This window comes from Lepeophtheirus salmonis, chromosome 13 (genome assembly GCF_016086655.4).
Source record: "Lepeophtheirus salmonis chromosome 13, UVic_Lsal_1.4, whole genome shotgun sequence".
Taxonomy (NCBI): Eukaryota; Metazoa; Arthropoda; class Copepoda; order Siphonostomatoida; family Caligidae; genus Lepeophtheirus; species Lepeophtheirus salmonis.
The window spans coordinates 15,559,236-15,582,510 of NC_052143.2; the positions used below are offsets into that span (position 1 = coordinate 15,559,236).

The 23,275-nt window shown below is 29.3% G+C and overlaps 1 protein-coding gene across 1 annotated transcript in view; it reads right to left on the minus strand.

Moving 5' to 3' along the window:
- The window catches only part of LOC121128022 (putative receptor-type tyrosine-protein phosphatase mosPTP-1), a 124,131-nt gene that overhangs the window by 51,838 nt on the left and 49,018 nt on the right, over positions 1–23,275 (minus strand). The window contains exon 2 of the mRNA XM_040723599.2: positions 375–749. Within this exon, the coding sequence (XP_040579533.1) occupies positions 375–749 (375 nt within the window). The remainder of the gene's footprint in view (positions 1–374; positions 750–23,275) is intronic.

Genomic DNA, 23,275 nt, shown 5'->3' on the forward strand with positions numbered 1-23,275 from the left:
TTTTTAAAAATAAAAGCAAAGGATGAGTGGAAATATTTTTTTTTCCAAAAATGGTGGCAAAGAGAACAATGGGCCAGCTATAGATATATATTTTTTGTTCTCATTTTCAAATAAAGAAAAGATACAATTTATATGAATTGATAACTTGGATTATTTGATGAATCGGTTTGATGCCTTATCCAGACACTTTAAAAAATATATATATACAAGTAATAAATGTCAAATAAAGACGTAGTTGATCATTCAAAATATCTTTCAAATACAAAGAGCAGTTTTTGAACCATTGTTAAACCATAACAATTTTACCCCCCTTTTTTGACAAACAAATCTACATATAAGTATTACAATGTGGCGTACATCACCTGTACCCTTACCTTGAACTTTAACTAGAAACGTTTCCAAAAGTTGCGAATTGACGTAGCAAGAGTACTCTCCACTATCACGAACTTGAAGCGGCTCAAGGAATCGCAGTGTATACACGGCAGAAACAAGGATACCAAAGCGTGAGTCTCCAACAGATAGGCCATCAATAGGACTCCAAGATACTAGTAATCCCGGTGTCACTCGTGACTCATAGTCTCCACGATCCCCATGTGGAGAGTCCTCTAGTTTGCGGAATTTCCATTCGATTAGTTTAAGACGTGTGTTTTGATTTAGTAAGACCTCTGAGGCGCTAAGGTTGAAATCATAGATCCCGGAATCAACAATGATTGTTTGAATAGAGGATTTTCCTGGGGAATGTCCATTGTCTAGAGGAGATAAAAAATATTATATTCTATGTTGATAAGTACACACTATTTTAATAAAAATCTATAAAATATACACAAATTAAGTTACTTTTTTATAGTTACATTTTATTGAAACATGGTCGCCTATGTTAAAACGTAAAATATAATTAGTAATCCATAAAAAAAAGGACAATTTGTTAGTGCATAAATTGATCTTTGTACATATAATAATAGGCAAACATATGTTTTCTTCCTAAATATAACCACAACAGCAAAAATGAAATGGCTTAGAGTTCATACAATTATTATTCTATGTTGCATAGAAAAAATGTATTATGTATCCATCTATGTGTATTTATATATTTTTGTTTGTTAAGTAGATATGTAGCAAAGCTACATATTTATCATGATTGTTGTAAAAATTTACGTTTTGATTCAAAGTTACTTGATTTCAATTTATGTTACGTTTTGTATTTGAAAATAAGAGCATATATGATTAATTTCTTTAGAATTGGGTATTAAATAATTCAGTTAAAAGTCATTTTCTACATTAATCAGATTTTATATATACCCTTGGTGTAATATTTTATTATTGTCTAGATTAATTAGACGTCGTCAGCTTTTGCCTTAAAATGATACAGGGTATAACAAAAAATATGTGTATAAATAATCTATAATACTAAGAGCTTAAGGGAGCTAAAACCTCCCTTTATATATCCAAGGACATCCACAGAGGCTGGGCTGAAGGGCTATAGTCCCACCCGAAAATTAAGGATTTTTTCTTTTTTTCCAGAAAATTTAGTATTTGTATTTTTTTAAAAATTTAATCTCATTTTTCAAATTTTCAAAAATGCATATTGGAAATTTAATTTTGCATTTTTATTTGTTAATAGCTATGGGTTTTTGATTTTTTCCCCCAAAAATCAAATATTTAAAATTATAAGTAAAAACCTGTAATTTTTTGAAATTTTATTCCAAACAATTTAACATTTGAAAATTAATTTTACAATTTTTTTTTTTTTTAATTATTCTTTTTTTAAATAACTGTGGATTATTGACTTTTTTTATATATAAATTTCAAAACCGGAGCCCGACCAAAAACATTCTCCTATGGATGCCCCTGATATCCATCACTAATGCCTTATTACTAAACTTAATGTTAAAGTTAAACAATTTAAAAAATAAACTGGAGTGCTACAATTCATGACAGAAAAAAATATATACAACTGTGCCCATTATAATAAATTCAAATGTTTCTCTGCAGCAAAAACTTTGAACTTTTTATATAGAAATTATTTTGTAAGATAAGCTATAAAAGTTTCCACGATGAAAAAAAAACCAACCTAAACATAATAAATTATTATAGTTATGTATTATTAAAGTGACACTTTGAGCATGTTTTTCAACCTTAAATAATTCCAAATTGAGTTATAGCTCCTTTGCTATACGTTTGCATATTTTGGAAATGTTTTTTTTTTTTTTAATATACATACAAGTATGTGTGAATGCTTAATAACTAATTATAAAGAAAAAAAAAAGAGTTTAACATTGGAGGTTGTTTACATTCATTTGTTTATTTACCTTTTTTCAAAACAACAACAGCAAGAAAAACAAGAAACATTAATTAACTTCAAGAAAGTACTGTACTTCTATTCATGAGTGGTTAACATGCGCCTTCACTACTCTCAATTTTTCTTTGTAATTAATGACAAAAATAATCTTGATATTTACTTATACATAAGTAGGAGTAATGGATATATGTAATAATAAACTTCGTTTTTTTCATGGTAGTTAATCAATTAACAAAATTAATTAAATTTTATTTATTTTCGTATCTAGTCAAGCTCTACTAAAGAGACTCCTTGAAAATAGGCGATATGTCGGTTAAAATAAATTAAACATTTAAAAAAAAAAAAGAGATCCAATTTGTTCCCTCATGTTAGTCATGGAAATTGTGTGTAATTTGGTCATGTTAAAATAAAAGACACCAACAATCAACATGAAAACCCTAATAATTTGAAGAATGGATTAAAAGAGAGCAGCTTAGCTGCGATGATGTTTCATTAGATTAGTTACAATCAGCTATGACGAGGGGGAGAGGTAAATAGACGAAGACATAGGCAAAGTATTACTCGGATGTAGATCCTCAATTCTACTTTGAGGCAACAAGGACTTACAAATATAACTCTGCATTTAATTTTCAAGGTTATTTTCCATCTCTCATGAATACACACGAATGTCAATTAGGTTATGAATATAATAAAAAGGGAAGTTCAATGCTGCTCAGGTGTTAAAGAACAATTACTACATGTGAGAAAAAGAAAATTTATTCTTCAGATTACCAATTCCAAAAAACACATAAAAACAGGTGCACTTTAAATTAGAAGTAATTTACATCACTATTTATGCATACACCTTTGATCAAAAAATGGGATATATTTGTAGAATGCAAGGTGAATAAAACTTAAATATTTATCCCTAAAAATGTTCTCCATAACAATAATACAAGTTTAAAGATATTCAAAGTGGACGTTGGGTTATAATCGTAAGCCTTTTTGGCATGTACAAAAAATGAAGCCTAAAATCACCTTCAGATGAGGAATGTTTGGTAATGTATCAGCTCAGCTGTCATGGCGTTTATTTAGTTAGTACACGCAGTAACTATGTATCAAAGAAAAGAAATAAACACAAGCTCATTTCCGTATAAAGGAAGATTCGAATTACTCTGTTTTTGATCCGTGATTCTACTATGAGTCCAAGAGGGACTTACTTTTTTTATTTTATTTTCCCCATCGTTACCTTATTTTGATATCAATGATTTTTAAACTAGGTGATCTCCCCCCCCCCTCTGAACTTCATATTTGATTGATTTTATACTATCTATAAAAAAAATATCTCATCATTTTACTGTAACTTCGTCAAACAATGCGTTCAAGGAGTGGGGTATCCCATACCTCCCAAATAGAAACAGGATTGATGATGAATCGTAAATTCAATGACTTTGCATTAATATATCCTATAACATCTTTTTTTAATCGAATGATATATCAGCTGATTTTCATCCTTTTGATAAAGATATAAGCATTATTCTAAAACGTACACAGAATGAATTTTCTTTACATCTCCTTATCTTTCATTTAATAATAAAAAAAAGTCTCCAAATTAGTAGATTTTAAAAATAATGCTACTGTCATAAACAGTTAGACATCTCTTTTTGTGTTAATTGGTACTGTTTAATGTCCGGCTCTACTTTTTTTAAAGATATAAGGCGCTAATATTGTGGCAAATATTTATAGATTTCTTAACGATAGTTATGATTGAAAATATTTTGAAATGTGAAATATTCAAAGCAAATTTTTCTAAAAACATGAAACCATGGATTTATTTGATTTTTCTACAAAAAATTTACTTTACCTTAGTGTTTAAAATATAATTTCCTGTCAGGTTTCGACTAGGTGGAGGGCACCATAGTGGCTATTGTTCTACATCAAACAGTTCTTATAGGAGTATATGTACTTTTTTTAACAAAATAATACGAATTTAGTAGATCAAAGCTCAAAAAATCACCAAATTTACAGCGAACAAAATGAAGAAATAGATTTTTGATGTTAGAAATATAATTTGTGATGAAAAGCAGAAGAGGATGTTTAATTCAAAAATATTTCTACAACACTTAGAAAATGCTTTCGATAGTGTAACCATATAGAAAACCTAAGAAAGTTATAAAATCCTGTTATAAACCAACTAGCCTTTAATTAAGAGTCTTATGTCATTGTTTTTTTAGAATAAAGGTTAATAAATGCATAATAATGACAATGTGGGAGATTTTGGCTCATTTTTTTGGATGTGATATCATTATCAGATTAAAAGTGGCCATTTTATCAGAAATACTTTCATTTTTATAAATAGTACAAGTTAAAAAACATAATTTCATTATCAAAAGAAGAGACTGTGTTTTGATAACTTTAACTTTTATACAAAATATTGATGTTTTTCTTGTTATATTTATTCAATAGATGAAAAAAAATCGGTTTTTGTGTTTTTCGTTTTTCCTACTCTATTCCACTGTCTTTTCCATACAATTTTTTTTTGTGTGTCTTTATTTTGAATTTTTTCTAACTTATGATTTCCTTGTATTAATATCATCCCTTACTCTCATCATGATTTTGACTTTGGAAGGATATGTTAAGACAAAAGGGAGAGAAAAAAGGAGACAAAGAAATATTATAATTGAATATATAATATAAGGGGGGAATGAAAAAAAAATAAAAAATAAGGAAGCGAGGATTCCATAGAGTTTATTTGCATTTTAATATTATTGTCTTAAAAATAGAATCACATTTTGGTCTTATATTCTTATTTGAAAGGAACAGCAAAGAACACTTCCAACCAACATATTCCTCATACTCTGACAGATTGATAACATATTTAACGCAAGAGCAAAAAGTCCTGGGCTTAACATAGGAAATATATTTTTTTTGTGGGCAAAATGTTCTTCGAAAAATTATTATTATTATTTATTTTTTTGCTTTATAGAGTGGGGTCCCCATAACATAATTCACAAACTAAAGAACAGATTGTCATGAATTTTTGACAGCTGTCTTTTGAAGGTTGTTACTGACTGAAAATGAGGCAAATTATACAAAAAATAGCGCCAATTACCAGTGATTCTTAGGAATTTTCAGCTAAGGTATACCTTTAAAATAGTTTCAAATAATTTTCTTATATTTTTCCAATAATTTGTTTTGGGTTTTACTGAGAAGATAAAAATATCTGTTAATTTTTAGTTATTTGTCTCATTCTATAAGGCATAACATCGATAAGATGTAATTTATTTTATTACTTAAAAAGGTAGAATTAATGACTAAATACTAGTAGATGAGTTAGATGGTAATTTATTGGGCTTATTGCAACTTTTATATTTGGCTTTATATAAAATGTTTACATGAAAGCAAACAAAATTTCTTCAAATGTATGAAGATAAAAATAGTGAATTAACTTTTGAGGCCTAATTTCTCCGGCCTTTTAACATGCAAATAAATTAAGGAGAGTTTATTTGCATGGATTAGGAATTTCTCTTAAACCTTTATCTCATTGTTTAAATTCTTTATTTATTACTCAAACCCACAGAGAAAATATTTTAATTAAATGTTTTGATGAGATGTCTATTGTAGAAATTCAGTATAGTTACTTTTTTTTTTGGAAATTGTGGAATGAACTAAACAAATTCAATTTTTTTTAGATGGTTTTAATATTTATAATGTTTTTTATCATTTTTAATTCTATATATTATTTTGGAAGTGAAAGTTTAACATTTATTAGATGATAACAACTATTTATGAAGGTATACAGATTATACAAAACTCACAGTATGATTAATTACGATGTATCTTGGGTTACTGTTAATAAAAAGATTTCATTACACAACCAAACAGTAGCTCAAACAAAAATGAACAAGTTTGGTTTTTATGCCATGTCTATAAGTACGAAAATGTTGGAGCAACTACAAAAAGAGTAAACTTGAATGCAAAAAAACTGCATGGGACTGTTAACATCTCCATCTGGACTGCTTGAAACATTAACAAGTCAATTACAGGCCCACACAGCCCAGAAGAACCAAAAACTGTAGATAAACTATATGGCTGATAAATGGAATCCCACCATGGGGCCCTCCTTGAGACATGCCCTTAAACCCCAAGAGTTTGCAGTTGGGGCTTCTTTGAAACTTCCCACCTAAATTTGGATTTGCTTTGTACTGCCTTCATGAAAGTGTTGTACGCTATGTACACAGCCTTCACTCTCAAGTGTTCTGTATGGCGGCATTTCCAGTTGGTGATTCCTTGTAAATGAGGATATATTGAATAAAAAATATAGCAAAATATTGTATTTAAACATTTTACAAATAAGTTTGTAATTGTTTCTTCTTGATTCCGTAAAAATTAGGTTTATTGTAATTAATTCTTTTAACTACAAGTTTTATATCCCTACTCTATAAATATTTTTTTATGAAAGTCATTTAAGTGATTTTGTTGTCCAAACAACAATTTAATGTAAAAAAACTTTTCGTAAAGTACAAAAACTGGTTTTATGAAAAAATCACAAAATTGCAAAAAAAAGACTTTGATGCGCAATAAAATAATAATGAACGTTTTCCCAAAAAAATTTAAAAAAGTACAAACCTCATGAGATATAAAATATGTCGTATCCCCAATGACATATATAACTTTTTGTGGTAAAATAATATTATTTATCTACTAATTTTGTAAAATAAATGTTTTGATTACCCATAACGAATGTATTTATATAAATAAACTGATAAATTTAATATTGGTTTGTAAAAGAATTTTTTTTCATAAAAAAAAAGTAATTTTACGATGACGAAAAAAATATTATTTTCTTATGAATAATATTAAGATTTTTTCCAAAAGAATTAAAAAAGTTTAATATTTATTGAATTAACAATATTGTAAAGTGTTTTTCTATCTTTACTATAGCAAATATTGAACTTTCGGAATAAGTGTAAGAACCGTTATATAACATAAATATTGTATATTGGTTAGAAACATCAAAATATTAAATATTTTGAAGAGTAAGGGGAAAAATTATTTGATGGTAGGATACGATATCTCAAAATTCAATAAATGAAATAGTTTTATGCATAAATAATTTATTTTCAGATTTTCATATCAAAGGCTGATAGATAAATTAACAACAAATCTGTTCTTAGTTTTTTCATATCTAATTTGATCTTCGATTATTTTTCATTTATATTTTTTGTGTATTTTTATTCACTTTATAGCCTGAGACAAATTTTGAGCAAGAAAGCATCAATAACTAAATCTAAAGTGTATTTTAATTTCAAATGTGGGTTTATATTTCATATGCAAGTATCCATTCTTGAGAAAATGCAATTTCAAATTAAAAAACTAACTTTTATAATTTTTTTGCTTCTATAAGTACTACACCTTAATTTTTTATTAGTTTTTAAGGCAAAGGAGTTATTTAATAGGGGATTTGGGACCAACACGTCAAATATTTCTATAATTATATTTAAAACTTCAAATACCTTATTTGTTGACTTCTGTTATTCTTTGAAAATGTTAAGTATGTCAGCATAAAAACAATCAAGAAAAAATATCAGAAACATATATATATATACATCCCAATGTTTTATATGTTTATCTATCTTCATAGGTTTATTAATCATGATTTAAGATACTTAATAATTTTGACTATAGTTCAGAACCTTAATTTGATTTAAAATATATGTACTTATGTTGGTTCCAAAATTGCCCCTTTTAAGTTTAGACCCACTAATTTTGGTAATTATAAGTGAAATTTAAGGCTCATAAAATTAAATTGTGCATATAACTGCACTATAATTTGTCAAAGAGTACAAATATAATCCATAAAATGTATTTCTATCTTACTTTGTGTACACAAACTACACGATTGGAAGATCGTAGCTTTACCACACCTCTATTTTTTAACTCTTAATTCTTCAAAATAGTATCCCTAAAACTATTATTTTTATACAAAATAATTTCAACAGAGTTTTGTCTTGGATTACAGATAAGGTTTAAAGAAGAAATAAAATGTAAGTAAATCAAGATAAATACTTGATTCTTTAAAAACAATAGGTCCAGTAAAAATAAATTCATTATTTTTCAAATATATGGCTTTAGTAATATGGATCTCGCGTTGTATAAGTAAATTTTGTTTACGCTGGATGGCGTTAGACAAAAAAATGTATACAAAAGTTGTTAAACATTTTTGTGATTATTAGACTCAGTATTGTTTGATTGGGTTACAAAGATGGACACCAGCAATGAGCAAATACGCCATATTTTACAGTTTGTCTTCGAACAAAGCGAAAACGCCATCCAGGTGGCTAAAAATGTATTTAGTTTTTAGAACTCTGAAGCTATAACAGCCAATGAAGTGCAATTTAGATTTTATCGATTACGTTTCGTTAATTCTGATGTCAAATATTCACCACGCTCTGCAAGGCAATTGTCGAGAATTTGCATAATATAATGTAAACCGTCGAGAATAGCTGTCATGTAAGTACTGTTGTTATAGCCAAAGAGAAAAAAAATGAAAAAAGAAATTAATGTTAAGATTAATTTTACTATTCATCAATGCCCAATGCCTATAAAGCTTCAATAAGATCATTAGTTCTGGCCAAACTTAAATAAGATAGTGATGAAATTAAGATCATGCAGTAAAATAATTACATAACATAAAAGACGAAATATTTGCTTGCTAACGACTCCATAACTAACTATACCGCTATCATGAATTAATATGGTAAATTTTTTAAGAAGTTGAACAAATTGCATTTAGATAACGTAAAAAAAAATGAAGTTACATAATTTATGTTAGTAACGTATAGTAATGTGGCAAATACCTGAAAATTAGCTGAAAATTAATTTAAAAAAAAGTTGTAACGGTTCATTACTTTCTTTTTTAGCTTTGGTCCAAGTTTGAGTGTTTAAAAGGTTGAAATACTTTTGGAGTAACACAAGTACTGACGCATTAAAAACGATACTATACTTAAATAGCACTTGCAAGATATAATTTGTTATTTTAATATTTAATAAAAACATTTTTATGAATTATTCATAACTTTATGCAAATTTGTGGAATAAGATTAGTAATATTTCGTGATCGATGAGGTTAAGTGTATTATATAAGAAAATAGCTACAATATTACCTTTTTATAGCTATTTTGCTAAGTTCCATTAAAAATACATAAAAGACAAATAAATCCTAAACAAGGCATAAGTAAAGATAAATTCAATATTTTATATAATCTGATTAAAGTTTTCAAGAACATACTGAACAATAGTGGCAATAAATTGTAGATTCAAAGGAATATGGAGCATTTCTATTAATCCTGCAGTTTAGTTGCAGAGGGTTAATAAATAAACTTATACTAAAAAGAAATTTTTCAAACTTTTGAGGTAGTTCCTATTTTAAACAAACAACCCTGTAAGTGCTCCCAACCACTTTTGAAAAAAATATTTTTTTGCTAAAAAAAGTATCGAAAATAACCGAAATATTCGTACAAAAACTGGTACAAATCCTTGGTATCGCGACAACACTAGTACATATTGTTAAATATAATATCCTTTAGATGAGAGTAAAAAGACGGTTCTACAAAATATATCTACATAGAAACATCATTTATGTAGACAACAGATGCTCAATATTGGCTAAACAGTTTCTGAAAGTCCGCTATTGTAGGTAAATTGAATAAAAAAAAGTATAACAAAAGCACACAAGTTTATGAAGGTAATTATTCATTTCTTGATAGAGTTTTTGACATTTTTTTTTTTAAATCCCTCTAGAAAAAATAAATATGCAGGTACCTAGTGTGGAGATAATTAATTATTTCAAATCCAGCAGCACATTCTTTCTCTTTTTATCCGTATATATATACCAATCATCCAAGATATAATAATTTTTGTCTTCCATTTTTTAAAATAATTAATATATAAAAAATAAAGTTAAACTAATAACAATTTTTCCACAATTTATAATGATATTTTTTAGACACTGACAAAATCTGTTTTACTTATATCTATCGATCTATCTATATAAATATAATTTTCTTTTCTGTAAAGATATGAAATATATACAATAATAATAATAATCTAACTAAATATATAGATGAAAAAAAAAAGATCGAGATGCCAAAAAAAAAAATGTTTTATCTATATGTAATAAATCTCTTCTTTCTTTACTAACTGCAAGGCACACAGAGAGTTTACCCTACCTTTGTTTGAGTCAAAGTGTCACATGACAATTTAAATCATTTAATTTTTTTTTAATATACATTGGGATGCTAAAAATGGACTGTTTAGTCTGAGCCATGTACCATATAGAGTCAAACAGATAAATTTTCACAAAATTTGACTTTATCAAGATATGTATATAATTCGGGTATTGCGGTCGAATAGTGGTCATATATAGATATTTAGAGTCTTGACAACTATTTGGCCTCATTATTGCCTCAAAAATATCAACAAGAACCATTGAAGCGCCGCGAAGAACAACTTTTGCTGAATTAGTTCGAGCAAATAGCAGTGCCAAGGGTATCACCGACTCCACCGGATACCCCAGGACGACTATCTACGATTTAATAAACCCCTTAACAATTCAACAAAGTCACCAGAAAGCAGCAATAGCCAAAACAACTAGATAAAGACCTTTATATTTTTGCCCGACCTGGATAGGTCAATTGAGTCCAATACAACAAAGTCTATATTGAATCTGGCCATGAACCTCTGTGTGAGTACAACGACGTAAATATGACCGTCAAGGACTTGGACGTCGCCTGTTATCCCAAGGATAAGACTCACTTCCAAGGACATGGATTTCTGTACCAGCAACTTGATGCAGTTGAAGATACGTCAAAATTATTCTCTGACAAAAACCCTTCATTGTCGATGCTGTCAGCAACAGGAGGAGTGGCAGCTGGATTTTCCATGGAAAACCCAAGGCTCTCGTTGAAACCGGTCTTTTATTTAAAAATGTTCAAGTTGTAATTTGGTATAAAATTGCAGTTAAATATTTAAAACTTCTTAGATGTTGTTTTAAAAAGTGTTAATTGAGCTGGAATTTATGTTATCACTAAACATGTTGATCGATAATGACAAAGAACATCATACATTAGCATATTTTAATTCTACAGTAATTATTAAAACCTTATAATTTTAATTTTAATAATTTATTTAAGTATGAGATGCAACATTGCAAATCTCTTATAAATGATATAAATAAGGTGGAGCTCTATTGAAGCAGGAGTAAATTTTAGTTCACAGATCCTGTTGTATATTTTACAATTATTGAATCCTCTGCTTTATCTGAGCTCGTTCATGACTTAATATTTATGTCATTTTCGTTGTGTGCGGAACCCTCGTATAAAATTCAAAACAGTGTTCTAAAACATACTATATAAATTTTTATTTTTCATATCATTGTTTTTTTGTATTTTTGGGACTATGTATGTTTTATTGAAATTAAAAAGAAAATATTTATAAATGAAATGTTACTGAATGAATTTTGGAGCTCAATTGGACTGAAAAGGTATCCTCCACCGTCTCAATTATCTTCCAACACATTACTATTTGCTTTGTTTTCCTGACTATCATCCAAATTCTTGTAGGGAAATACCTCAAACTTGTTGTCATCTTCAAGGAGACATAAATATCTCCCATTAGTTTTAGGATGTTGATCGTAACACAAATTTATTTCTGGTACAGGGATCGGATCAAAAAACTCTAAAATAAACAACAATCGGATTGTTTTAAACTATGAATCTTCTAAGAATAATTCAAATCATTTTTGGGGATGGGATTTTGTAAAGAAACGTTACATTTTAATCTCCTTGCCCTCAACAAAATTAGTTTAAATTGAGATTGTGTATAATAGTGGATTTTAAAAGACATGATTTTTGTTCCATTATTAGTTCAACCGTTTTGTTGCCTAATTTACTGTGGTTATTTTAGGTCAGCCCAGATTAAAATTTATTTTTTTCATTTTTAAATCCAAAAATAAATACTTAAATATCAGAATATCTATTATTAAATAACAGAATCCTGCTCAAAAACAATAGCACAGGAATTTATGAAAACCTAATATCTACCTGTGATTTAGTAACAAAATATATTCATGGTAGGGGAAACAAAACTAATTACTATAAAGCATCCTTATAAAACTATATTTTTCTATAAATAAATTTTTCTCAATTTAGATACGTAGGGAGAACATTATTCAAAATTTTGGCACTCCTTTTTTTATCATTTTGGTCAAAGAAATCACTCAAAAGTCCTAGTTCTAGAGAAATATTAATGCCTTATCATGAAGGTAAATAATTAAATATTTAACTTTCATATTAAAGTCGGGATGATGAGGGAATATATACTAGGTGTTCTATGGAAATCTGAATCCTTTCTAATTTAATAATTTATTATAGTTGAGTGTGTAAATTAATTAATATTTCGATACTTTAAAGCATACGCAATAAGTTATAAAACAAAACAAAACCTGAGCTCTTTAGCTTAAGTAGAAGATGAGAAAATGACCCTATAATTTCCATTCGTACACTCCAAGCACCTGTGAGCCTCCAAGATCACCGTCTACTCCTTCAGCAAGTCCAAAACGTTGGAAAGGAAGAAGGGATTTTTCAAAAAGGCAAAACTGAATCCGGAGGAGTTAAATAGAACAACCCATGTCAATCCCCTTAAGTCCTTGATAGCCCGTGGAATTGATCTTGGGTTTCACACAAAAATGTTAGTAGAGCTATAAAAAAGTGTGTTAAAAGAGCCATGTCAGCGTGGAGAGGTCAATTTTGATACTAACAGTAAAATAATTTCATGTATTCCGTTTACTCATTTGAATTTTTTTTTTTAGTTCTTATGATCTTCTGGCCCCAACAGCCCTGATGCCCACCTCTTCCACTGCACCTTTTGGGTGCATGTCAAGAAGATGGTCTACAGTGTCTGTCATTTAAACACTGAGGCCCTTAAAGCCATCGTCAGCCAGCACTGCAACACCATGATAGAAGAATGCATCCGCAGCGGGTGCCAGACCTTCCATCACCGCCTGGAAGCAATCATTGCCACTAAAGGTGGCAACATTTATGATGAAAAGAGCTGAGACAAAAATCCATTTATAGTATAAATTTTGTTGGAATTTAATTAATAAATTATATCTTGTTATATTTTAAAATTCTAAGTGTTCAGATTTAAATGAACCACCCGGTATATACGTTTGCTGCCAATATAAGTTTTTGTTTTAATGCCCATTCTAATGGTTCTTTACACAAATCCTTCAACGATATATATTATTGTATAAACGCAAAAACAAACTTTTAGAAGCCAATTATGAACAAATATTTTATTTTGCAAAAAGTTTTTATTTCGTATTGCTATTTCATTTATATATTTTATTGAACTTTTTGTGTATAATATATAAGTTATAATCACTATAACCTTCATTTATTATATCAACAATGAATAATTTTTGTTGATTGAATTTGTATTTGGATATAAAAATTTAATTTCCAGTGAGACGTTGGGTTGTCAGCTTCCTACTTCCTATCAATCACAATAGAGCAAGTCAAAAGAGCAAAGATCGTCGAATTGTTGCACTGCCAAGGATATCATCAATATTACTGAATATGCCTAGACAACTTTTAATGATGTTACACAGGGATTTCAATAGAGGGGGAATTTCGGGGCTGATCTGAGAAATCCCTTCGTTATATCGCGTTTCAGACTAGCAACAGTGCTGTAAGGAATTTTACAAACTGCTGCATTGAGACTGCAGAGGGGAGTCATATTGAATAAATATAATAACCACATATATAAATATGCATATCTGGTCCCACCGCCCCACTCAAGTAAAAAATACTACCTTGGCATTATGATAAAAAATGTTCTAACTATAATAAAAACATACAATAAAAAATACTTTTAAATATGAATAAGTTTTGCCAGACACACATGAAGCATTTTATGATTAGAGTATTGAAGTATATGGTTATGTTACTGTTGCAAGCAGCACTATCATTTTGTGTCTAATATTATATTTGTTACTTGCACTTCCTCGAATATATGTTGTTTTAATTTTAGTTAGTAAAAAAATACATGATTACTAATCTAGAAAATATTGCTTTAGTGGCTTAAAAGAGCCAACTGAAAGAAATTGCATTACTTCAGGGGAATTCAAGACTTATGGGTACTTTGACAAAATAGAATGTTAATGAAGGGAGGCTGACTGAAGCAATCGATGATGTGAACAAAGCTCCTAGGGATTCACTTTTACAAAACAGGCACTGAGCGACGCGCAGGAAAAGTTATAAATTAGAAAAAGCATGGAAATGTCAAAATTAGTTGTATTGAGGGTGTTTGACAAAAATGCCTCTAATACAGGGCATGTTACTCCTACTTGTATTTGTTTTCAACAGAACTTGGGACAGTAAATGTTCATCAAAATATATGAAATTTATAGAAAATTATTTGTTTTATGAGATAAAACACTATTACTGTACCGTCATAATAATTTTTTAATCATAGGAGTTTGAAGCACCCATAAGTTTTAAATTCCGCTAAAGAGATGGAATTTCTTTCACTTGGCTCTCTTAAGCCATAAAAGCAATATTTTTAGATTTGTAACCATGTATTTTTATTCAAGGTAGAACATTTTTATTTTACCGCCAAGGGAACATTTTTACTGGGGGGTCTGATTGACCATAATGTATATATTTTTTTTATATAATAAAAATCAGATATTTGATTTTTGTAGTCTTTTCATGGTCTTAAATATCTGACAGAATCAGAATAATAGATACGATCCTGTATGGTAGTAATCCTCTTTTTCAGAAATAGTTGGATATAAAATGAACTTATTTTGAGGAATGTATTTAGAGCATTGCACATATCGTACAAGAAATATTCATGTTTGCATTATATTGCAATATATAACGCTCGCACTATATTTTTAATAAGTTATATAATTGATTCTGTTATAAAACAAAATATTAAAAAAAGGGAGGGGGGCCCTTCATTGACGTCACGAGGGATCAATTTTAACTACTTTAACAACTTACAATTATGACGTACCGAACTGGACAGCAGTCATCGGATCTAAATAAGGAACGACACACTACTAACCATATTCCATTTGAACTTTTTAAATCAGTCACTTACAGTCTTTGAATTGTGAGTGAGTTGTAGAGTGTATTTTAGTCCCACCTAGTACATCGCATGAGTAGATGAACCCTCCATTGACCTTAAAACTATGTACATAAAATCATTTATATTTGCAAACATCACTTAGAGTGCTACTTGAAGTAGTTAAGAGGGACACAAAATCCCCATACATCAAAATCTCTCTTTTACTTTTAAAATAACAAATATTTCTTTGCAGATTTTTTTTTATTAATTTATGGGTGTTTTTTTTAAATTCTTTTGCAAAGCTTCTTCTTCTACCATCAGTTGCAACACCTAATACATTCTATGTACATATGTGCTAAAGATTGAATAATAACAAACACAGGAAAATAAAAAAAGAATGGGAAGTTAGATTGTCGGAGTTTTGTATGTGTGTGTATGTTTTAGGAGTTTGTGTAAACATTACACGAAGTTAAAGAAAAATTTACGATTTTTCTTATCCTAAGATCTTTATTGCTTTATATATAAATATTTTTTAAGCTGTAATCACCTATGAAGTTTCATTTCTTCTGTGTGGGTAAACAAATATACATATACATATATGTATATACTATATAAGGAATTAAATTTCAAAATATTTCACAAGTTTGATGTCTCAAAATTAATTACTTTCAGACTGGTTATATCAACATCAAAACAATCTTAGGTAAAAAACAAAATATTTTATTACCAATCCTTTTCATTAGGCTCCTGAAACATTAATTTAATGACATAAACCTCTTTATTTCTCTTTATAATGTCTTGTTTAGGACTTTTTTCCTTGTTTATCAGTTATAATCGACGTTAAGTGAATTTAATTAACTGTTTTGCTAATAAGTTCTTCTTTTTCATTTTTCTTTTTTGCAATGTGAGGAAATGTAAAATTGTAACCATTATTTTATATAATAACTCAACCATATATAAATCAGATGAGTACTAATTTGACTCCCAAAATGCGTTTAAACTTACGAATATTTCAACAAAATATTCATACAAAAAAAATCATCAATACTTTTGTACTATAAAATAACCAATTATATTTGGTTGAAATCCCAAACTCATATGACTCAAAAGATTTTAAATAAAGATAATTAATTTTTTCGATGTCTTATATTGACAAGAATATTTTGAGCGTTCAAAATGGAGGAAATAGCTTAAAAAATTATACACAATTTCAATGATGTAATTATTTTGATGATTCAACAGCATTATAATGCAATTCAATGCATTTTCTTCTTTACCCAGTTTACTAACCACAATACAAAAAGAGTAATAAGAATAATTTATGGATAGAAATGGATAAGAGTTCGTCAAGGGAAAAAACAATAACTCAATTTTGAGAAAAAAGTCTATATATTGTTTTTGTGTGGACGGGCAGCAATAGGATAAGCATAAGTATATACAGTTATAGGCGATTTATGTAAAATTCAAAAATCAACAATACAAACTACAATTCCTGTCAAGGCATAATAAATATTTTTGCTGAATCATTTACATAAATAAATTTTTTCCCTTAGATGATTTCACAACTATGACTGATTGATTTGACATTCTTAACTTTAACAAATATAGTTTATAGACAATTAAAATACACATGAATTTACCAGTTTTTGAATAAAACTATGTCTTTAACAAGGATAACTTCAAAAATATTTTGAAATAGCCATGAATATATTTTCTATAAATACAAAAAATATTTTTTTTTATGAATCCATTTTTAATATAAACTAATTTGTTGTAGTGTTTCTCCATCACACATTATGTATAATAAATATGTTTATTGCTAAATAAACCTCATTTATTATTTATTTAATCGATCCTTCCCAAATTTGATAATAAAATAAGTAGGGAAACCATGATGATATTGTACGGGTTTCATTAAATATTAATTCAACGATTAACAGAAAAAACCCCAGGTTTTTGTTCTATTTATAATACATATTGAAGGTTTTCCTTCCTATATTACATAACATATATAAATAGAGTTCGTAAGCAAAACATCAACTAGTAATTAAATCTTGTTTTTTAATTGTAATTTTTAATTTGTCACGTGTTAGGAAGATAAAAAAGGCAGCGGATCTATGATCCCATTGACTCAGGAATTAGTATGGAAAATATAGATATTTTGAAGTGCTCATGGGGCCTTTTTTTCAAAATTCTCAAAATGAAAAATTATGAAAGAACCTCTTAAGCAAAGCAGGAAGTGGAAGACCCTTTTTGAAGAGGAATTTTGATTTCCTGGTCAGTCTGGTGAAGAAAATCAAGCAAGGCTCCACAAAATCCATGAATTAGCACTCAAATTTTTTTTTGTACACAATATACACAAGGATCCCTTGCCACTCTCTGACAGAATCTTTGATGATCAGAAGGCTTGAGAGCTGCAAAAAATCTGCACATGGATCAGGAATAATGGGTTAACGGTCAAAATTTTATCAGACAAAATATTTTCAGACTGGATCAATGGTACAACCGGCACAATGACTACTAGTATGCAAAAAGTAAAATAAATGGTTCGGAGGGTGTATTTAACAAAACAATCAGACTAAATAATTATTCTTAGGGTTGTGGTAGCTAATGAAAAAAATGTGGCCCCTTTCTTGTTCAACTTCTTGGAAAAAATCTGCCAGGACGCTTACTACAAGATACTGTAATACAACATTTTTCCATGGTTGGAGTTAAACTACCCTGAGATAAATAATGTATAGACACGCGACGGTACACCCGTCACACACATTAAGGAAATACCATCAATTTCATTTTTTTAAAATTTACTTACTTTTTACCGAGATCATATACCTTTCATTCCCACCTGAGTTGAATCTACTGGACTTTGCGTCGGAAAGGGAGACCAAGAGAACTTGCCACTCATGTTTGGACTCACTGAAGGCCTCCATCGTTTCTGTTTTAGATAGCATATCCAAATAGTATTTATTATAAACTCTTGCAATGTCGGCGCAGTGTGAAGGCTGTGAATACTGTTGAAGTTCGCACAGACTTTGTAAACAATTTTTATTATTTAAAAAATAAGTAATAAGAATAAAAATATAAAATTTTAATAGTATTTGTCCAAAGCTACTTCCTGAGTCCACATTTTGCTTACGAACCCTGTAGGTGTTAATCATAAACAATTAGAAAGATACAAAAATATGTATAAAAATAGAGGAGAATTTGATTCGCTAAAATGAACAATACTCTTCTCAAAATGGAAAGATTTGTTTGTTTCTTCAAAGGAATTTTGAGAGTACCTCAGTATTAATATGATTTATAAATATATAACCCTTGGTAATTGTGATGCTCCCATGGCAAATATTTGGAAATTAAATTGGAAATTGAATGTTGTAAATATCAATCAAGTAAATGGTACTCTGGGTATTGTAACTACAAAATATATAATACTCTGTACATACAACATAAATCGGACCTAAGAATTTTTGCATAAAAAAAGTAGTTATAGTTTAATATAATGTTATAGCATTTTTGTAAAAAATCTAAGGAAAAAAACCGAACAGAACATTAATTTTTTTATATACCAGGTATATATCAAAACTATTTACTGATCACTTTAAACACCAACATCTTGAGATTGCGTTGATTGATTTTAAACCTTCCGATGGGAGAGGATAGTTAAAAGTCTGAGCTGTTGATCTTTCATGTTTTGTTTTGTTATTTCACAACCAAGGTGAATAGCATAAAAGTTGTCACTTTGCTCCGTGTGGGAGTCACAAAAAAAAAACATTGTCAATCTGACTGGTGTGGACCTTAAGACCGTATACAACGTCAAAAATGTATAGCAGGCGAAAAATTCAGGAACAGAAAGCCTGGGGGTGGGTGTATAATAAAAAAACACCCATCCAATTCTCTAAATTTATTTCATGGCTGCATCAAGGAAGAACATCAGATCCCGGACTTACCGTGGCTAACTACATCATCCAGTTGAGCTCTAAGTTGACGCTATGGTTTAATGCCTGGTTCTTATGCAACAATGAGGTTCTCCAACAGAATACTGCAAAAGTGACCCAGTCCTTTCTCTAGAAAAACATCGCTTTTGGTACTAGACAATGTGGTCACCTTACTCACCAAACCTGTACCCGTTGGAACTAGTCACGCATGTCAATAATTTTAATGGTAGTTTTATTTAAATAGTAAGAGATACCATATGAATAAAAAAAGTGTTGGGAGGAAGACAAATGCTGAGGATAGTCCAGGAAAACTATCCATGCTGTCAAGCATCAGGGTATTTGTAGGGAGTGGGCTGGAGGTAATGATGTATCGGTCCTTATTCATTCAGTCTAGTCTAAGGAGTTTAAGTTTAAGGATCCTTAGGAATGTCAGTTCTTGGGACCAGTCCTTAACTGTATTTTCCCAAAACATTTAAATGGTTTTTTAAGGTAAAGAAGATATATGAGTAAAATAATTAGAGAAGTACACATATCTTGGAAAATATATTCATCTTACCATTATAATGTTCTATATCACAAACATATTATATTATATAACTGAACAATTAAAAAAAGCAAAAACACACTCATGGACGTCACGGGGGATCGATTTAACCTAGTTTAAGAACCGACTAGTGGGACAGGATAGGACTAGATTAGACTACGATCATGGGACGTAAATAAGGACTAACATAATAGTAACCAGAGGAACCTAAACCTCCCAACCTTCTAAAAACAAAAAAATATAAAACAGGGAAATATTGTTGCTTTCACCCAAAAACCATTGCTTTACAAGAAAAATTATAAATGGCAGAGCTGTGAAATTTTTCTTAAAAGTATTCCAAGGGTTATTCGGTCACCATACCCCCTCACAAAAAATACAGATGTCACAATCTATTTCTTAATAAGGGGATGTTTGTTTGCTAAAGGGAAAAGATTACTTCACCACATCGAAGTGATATAAATCTTGCACCACAACCTGAATCCTTCAGGGCAGGGAACTAAAAATCAGTAGATGAATACGTCTTCCAGCCCAACAATTATTCAATTCAAACATATGGTCATAGTAGCAAAGAAGTGGCTCCAGAATACTTCCAATGAGGCAATGGAGTGGCTTAGCCTGTCCACTACTCTTAATACGATATATAATCTTTATTAGTGGGGAAAATTATGAAATCAAAAGGGATCAAATACTTATTTTGTCTGCATTATCTATATATATAACTTATTTAAAAAAATTATCAATGCAACGTTTTTTTTCTGCATTACTTTATGCTTCTATATACATTAAAGATATTGACTAAATAAGAGACTAACTTCCTACTTATATATAATTGATAAAAAACTATCCACTTTTTTTTCTCATACAAGGTTTTTTTGCTTTCCTAAAATAATATAAATATTTTTTTTTGTTCGCATATCTGCAATTTCCTTAGGCGTGAATATGATCTCATATCATTGTCACAGTCAAGAATGAAAAATATATATATAAATGTATTATTAGAAGAATCCAGATTTGTACCGATAAACACTAATGTGAACAATAGGTAAAAACTTTTTTTTACATATTTATTGTGTAATCGAGTGGCCTATAGAACATAATATACAAATATAATGTATAGGTATGTAATCACCTTTGAAATAAGTTTAGAAAGAGTTTTATACCTTAAAAGATGACACAAAACAACAATAAAAGTTGTAAAAAAAAAACTTCCTCTTACTTGAGACTTTGCGGTTAGAAAAAAAAACGGATCTAAGGAGATACAAAGGCAAAAAAATATATACAAGATTTTTTTTTTAAAGAGGAACAAAGTTTTTCTCTTGAGTGATGTTTTATTGTGTTAATGAACCACGCTTAAAATTAAAATAACTTATAATAAGCTACTTAAGTTTCCATCAATGGGTGCAAATTTGTAGGGTAAACATTTTAAGTTTATTTATGATGTTATCATCGACAAATATTATTTTGAACCTGATCTATTCTTCCTATCATAGTTATCCAACATATAGAAACACATATTCAACACATTCTTTAAATTCCATCAAAGATAACAATTACAAATTAATGGTGTGTTGTTCCTAATTCAAAATGAACGAATGCAGTCCTGTCCAGTTTAGTCCCCCTCACGTCCAGCTCAGTCTTCAATATTAGTCCAAAAATGATAATGTTCGGTCCTTGATAAAGTCAATCAACTTTTTTTAACAGTTCAATTTATAACAATCTGAAGGATATATGTTCATACAAAAACTGTCCCAAAGAATGATAAGACTAGTCCTAAAACTACACTGGACCAAATAATTAAGGACTGATACAACACTATCCGCCATTTCCGACTAAATGACACATTTTCCTTTTATAATGTAAAAGTTTAGTCCCTAAAAAATCTTTATTTTTACTCACCATTTTTCATAAAATTCTTCTAACGTGATTACTCAATACGTAAATGTTTTCTGCTCCAGAATAAAATAATAATAATAGTTTAATGAAAAATAATTAACATGACATGATGAGCTAGAGAATACTTTAGCTCGTTCTTAAACTACATTTGAAGTTACTCTATAGTATTTCTACGTCTTAGATCAAGTATTTACTCTAAAAACTGACATATTTTTAACAAAAATACATACATACTTTGCTTATAGACAGGAGGTAGTACCTGGTATTGTTCGGAGTTTTTCAGCATCTACAAAAAGTCAAATTTTATTTGAACAAAATAGATTTTTTTATTAACATATGTAGAACATAACTCCTTAATAAAGCCTCAGTGTTACTTTCTGTTTTTCATGAGCACACTCACATATAATTTCTCAACACTAGGATGTTTCAAGAATGTAATAATAACTATAACATCTTGAGATCATAAAAAAACATTGTTCAGGTAGCCCATAGCAATAAAAATTGTACACTAAAATATGCATATAATTTCCAATTTTATATTTATAGAGTGCAACATGGAAATTTTCTGCTACCAAGATGCAAAACCTAAACAATAATATATTTTTGTTATAAAGGTATAATGAAAATGTTATTCTAAAAACTTTTAGCAATAAATCTTTGCAAGAGTAATTCAATATGGTCGTCTTTAGCCACAATGACAGCCTCTTCACGAAGTTTGGAACTTGGTACAGGTTGCCACAATATAATCTGCAGACATATTGGCCCATTGTTTCTTGGTGCTGGCCTTGAGATTCTGCACATGTTTGAGGGATGTCTTCCCAATCTTGCACTGTAAGATGCTCCACAAACTAAAGTGGAGGGGATTGAGATAAGCACAGGTAGAGGACAGGATGGTAATCTCCCAAAAATCAGCAAAATTATCCTTGCAGAAGTTATGTGTCTGTAAGAAAGGGGAGAAAGAAATACAACAAGAAAAAGACTGCAATTACTCCAATGTCGATCCTTAACTCAATTCTTCCTCCAACAAGGACTTACAATTATATTTCTGAAACAAATCATCGGGTTTATCTCCTTGTTAAATGACCACACACAAATGTTCAATCCGGTTTCGGATTCATCAATTATATGTTATATTTAGTAGTAAAGGAATTGAACTCCTCAGGAATTAAATAATAATAAAAACAGCTTAGGAAAATAAAGTTTACTCTACAGTCAAATAAAAAAAAATTAAAACGCAGGCAAGCTTAAAAATGCATCCAATCTTTTTCCTTAAGTAAAACACTTTAAATAAAGGATGACTAAAGCAATACAGTCTTACAGCCTTTCAGTCTTCTTTTTTGCCTTAAGAAGATGTATCTAGTGCTTGATGAGAAATATACATCTGTTATAAAGAATACACGGACACTTTTTTGTATACTTGGAATGTCTCTATGTTATTTTAAAAGATTAGACGAATAAAAAAACAAAAATATGATATCCAAGATTTCC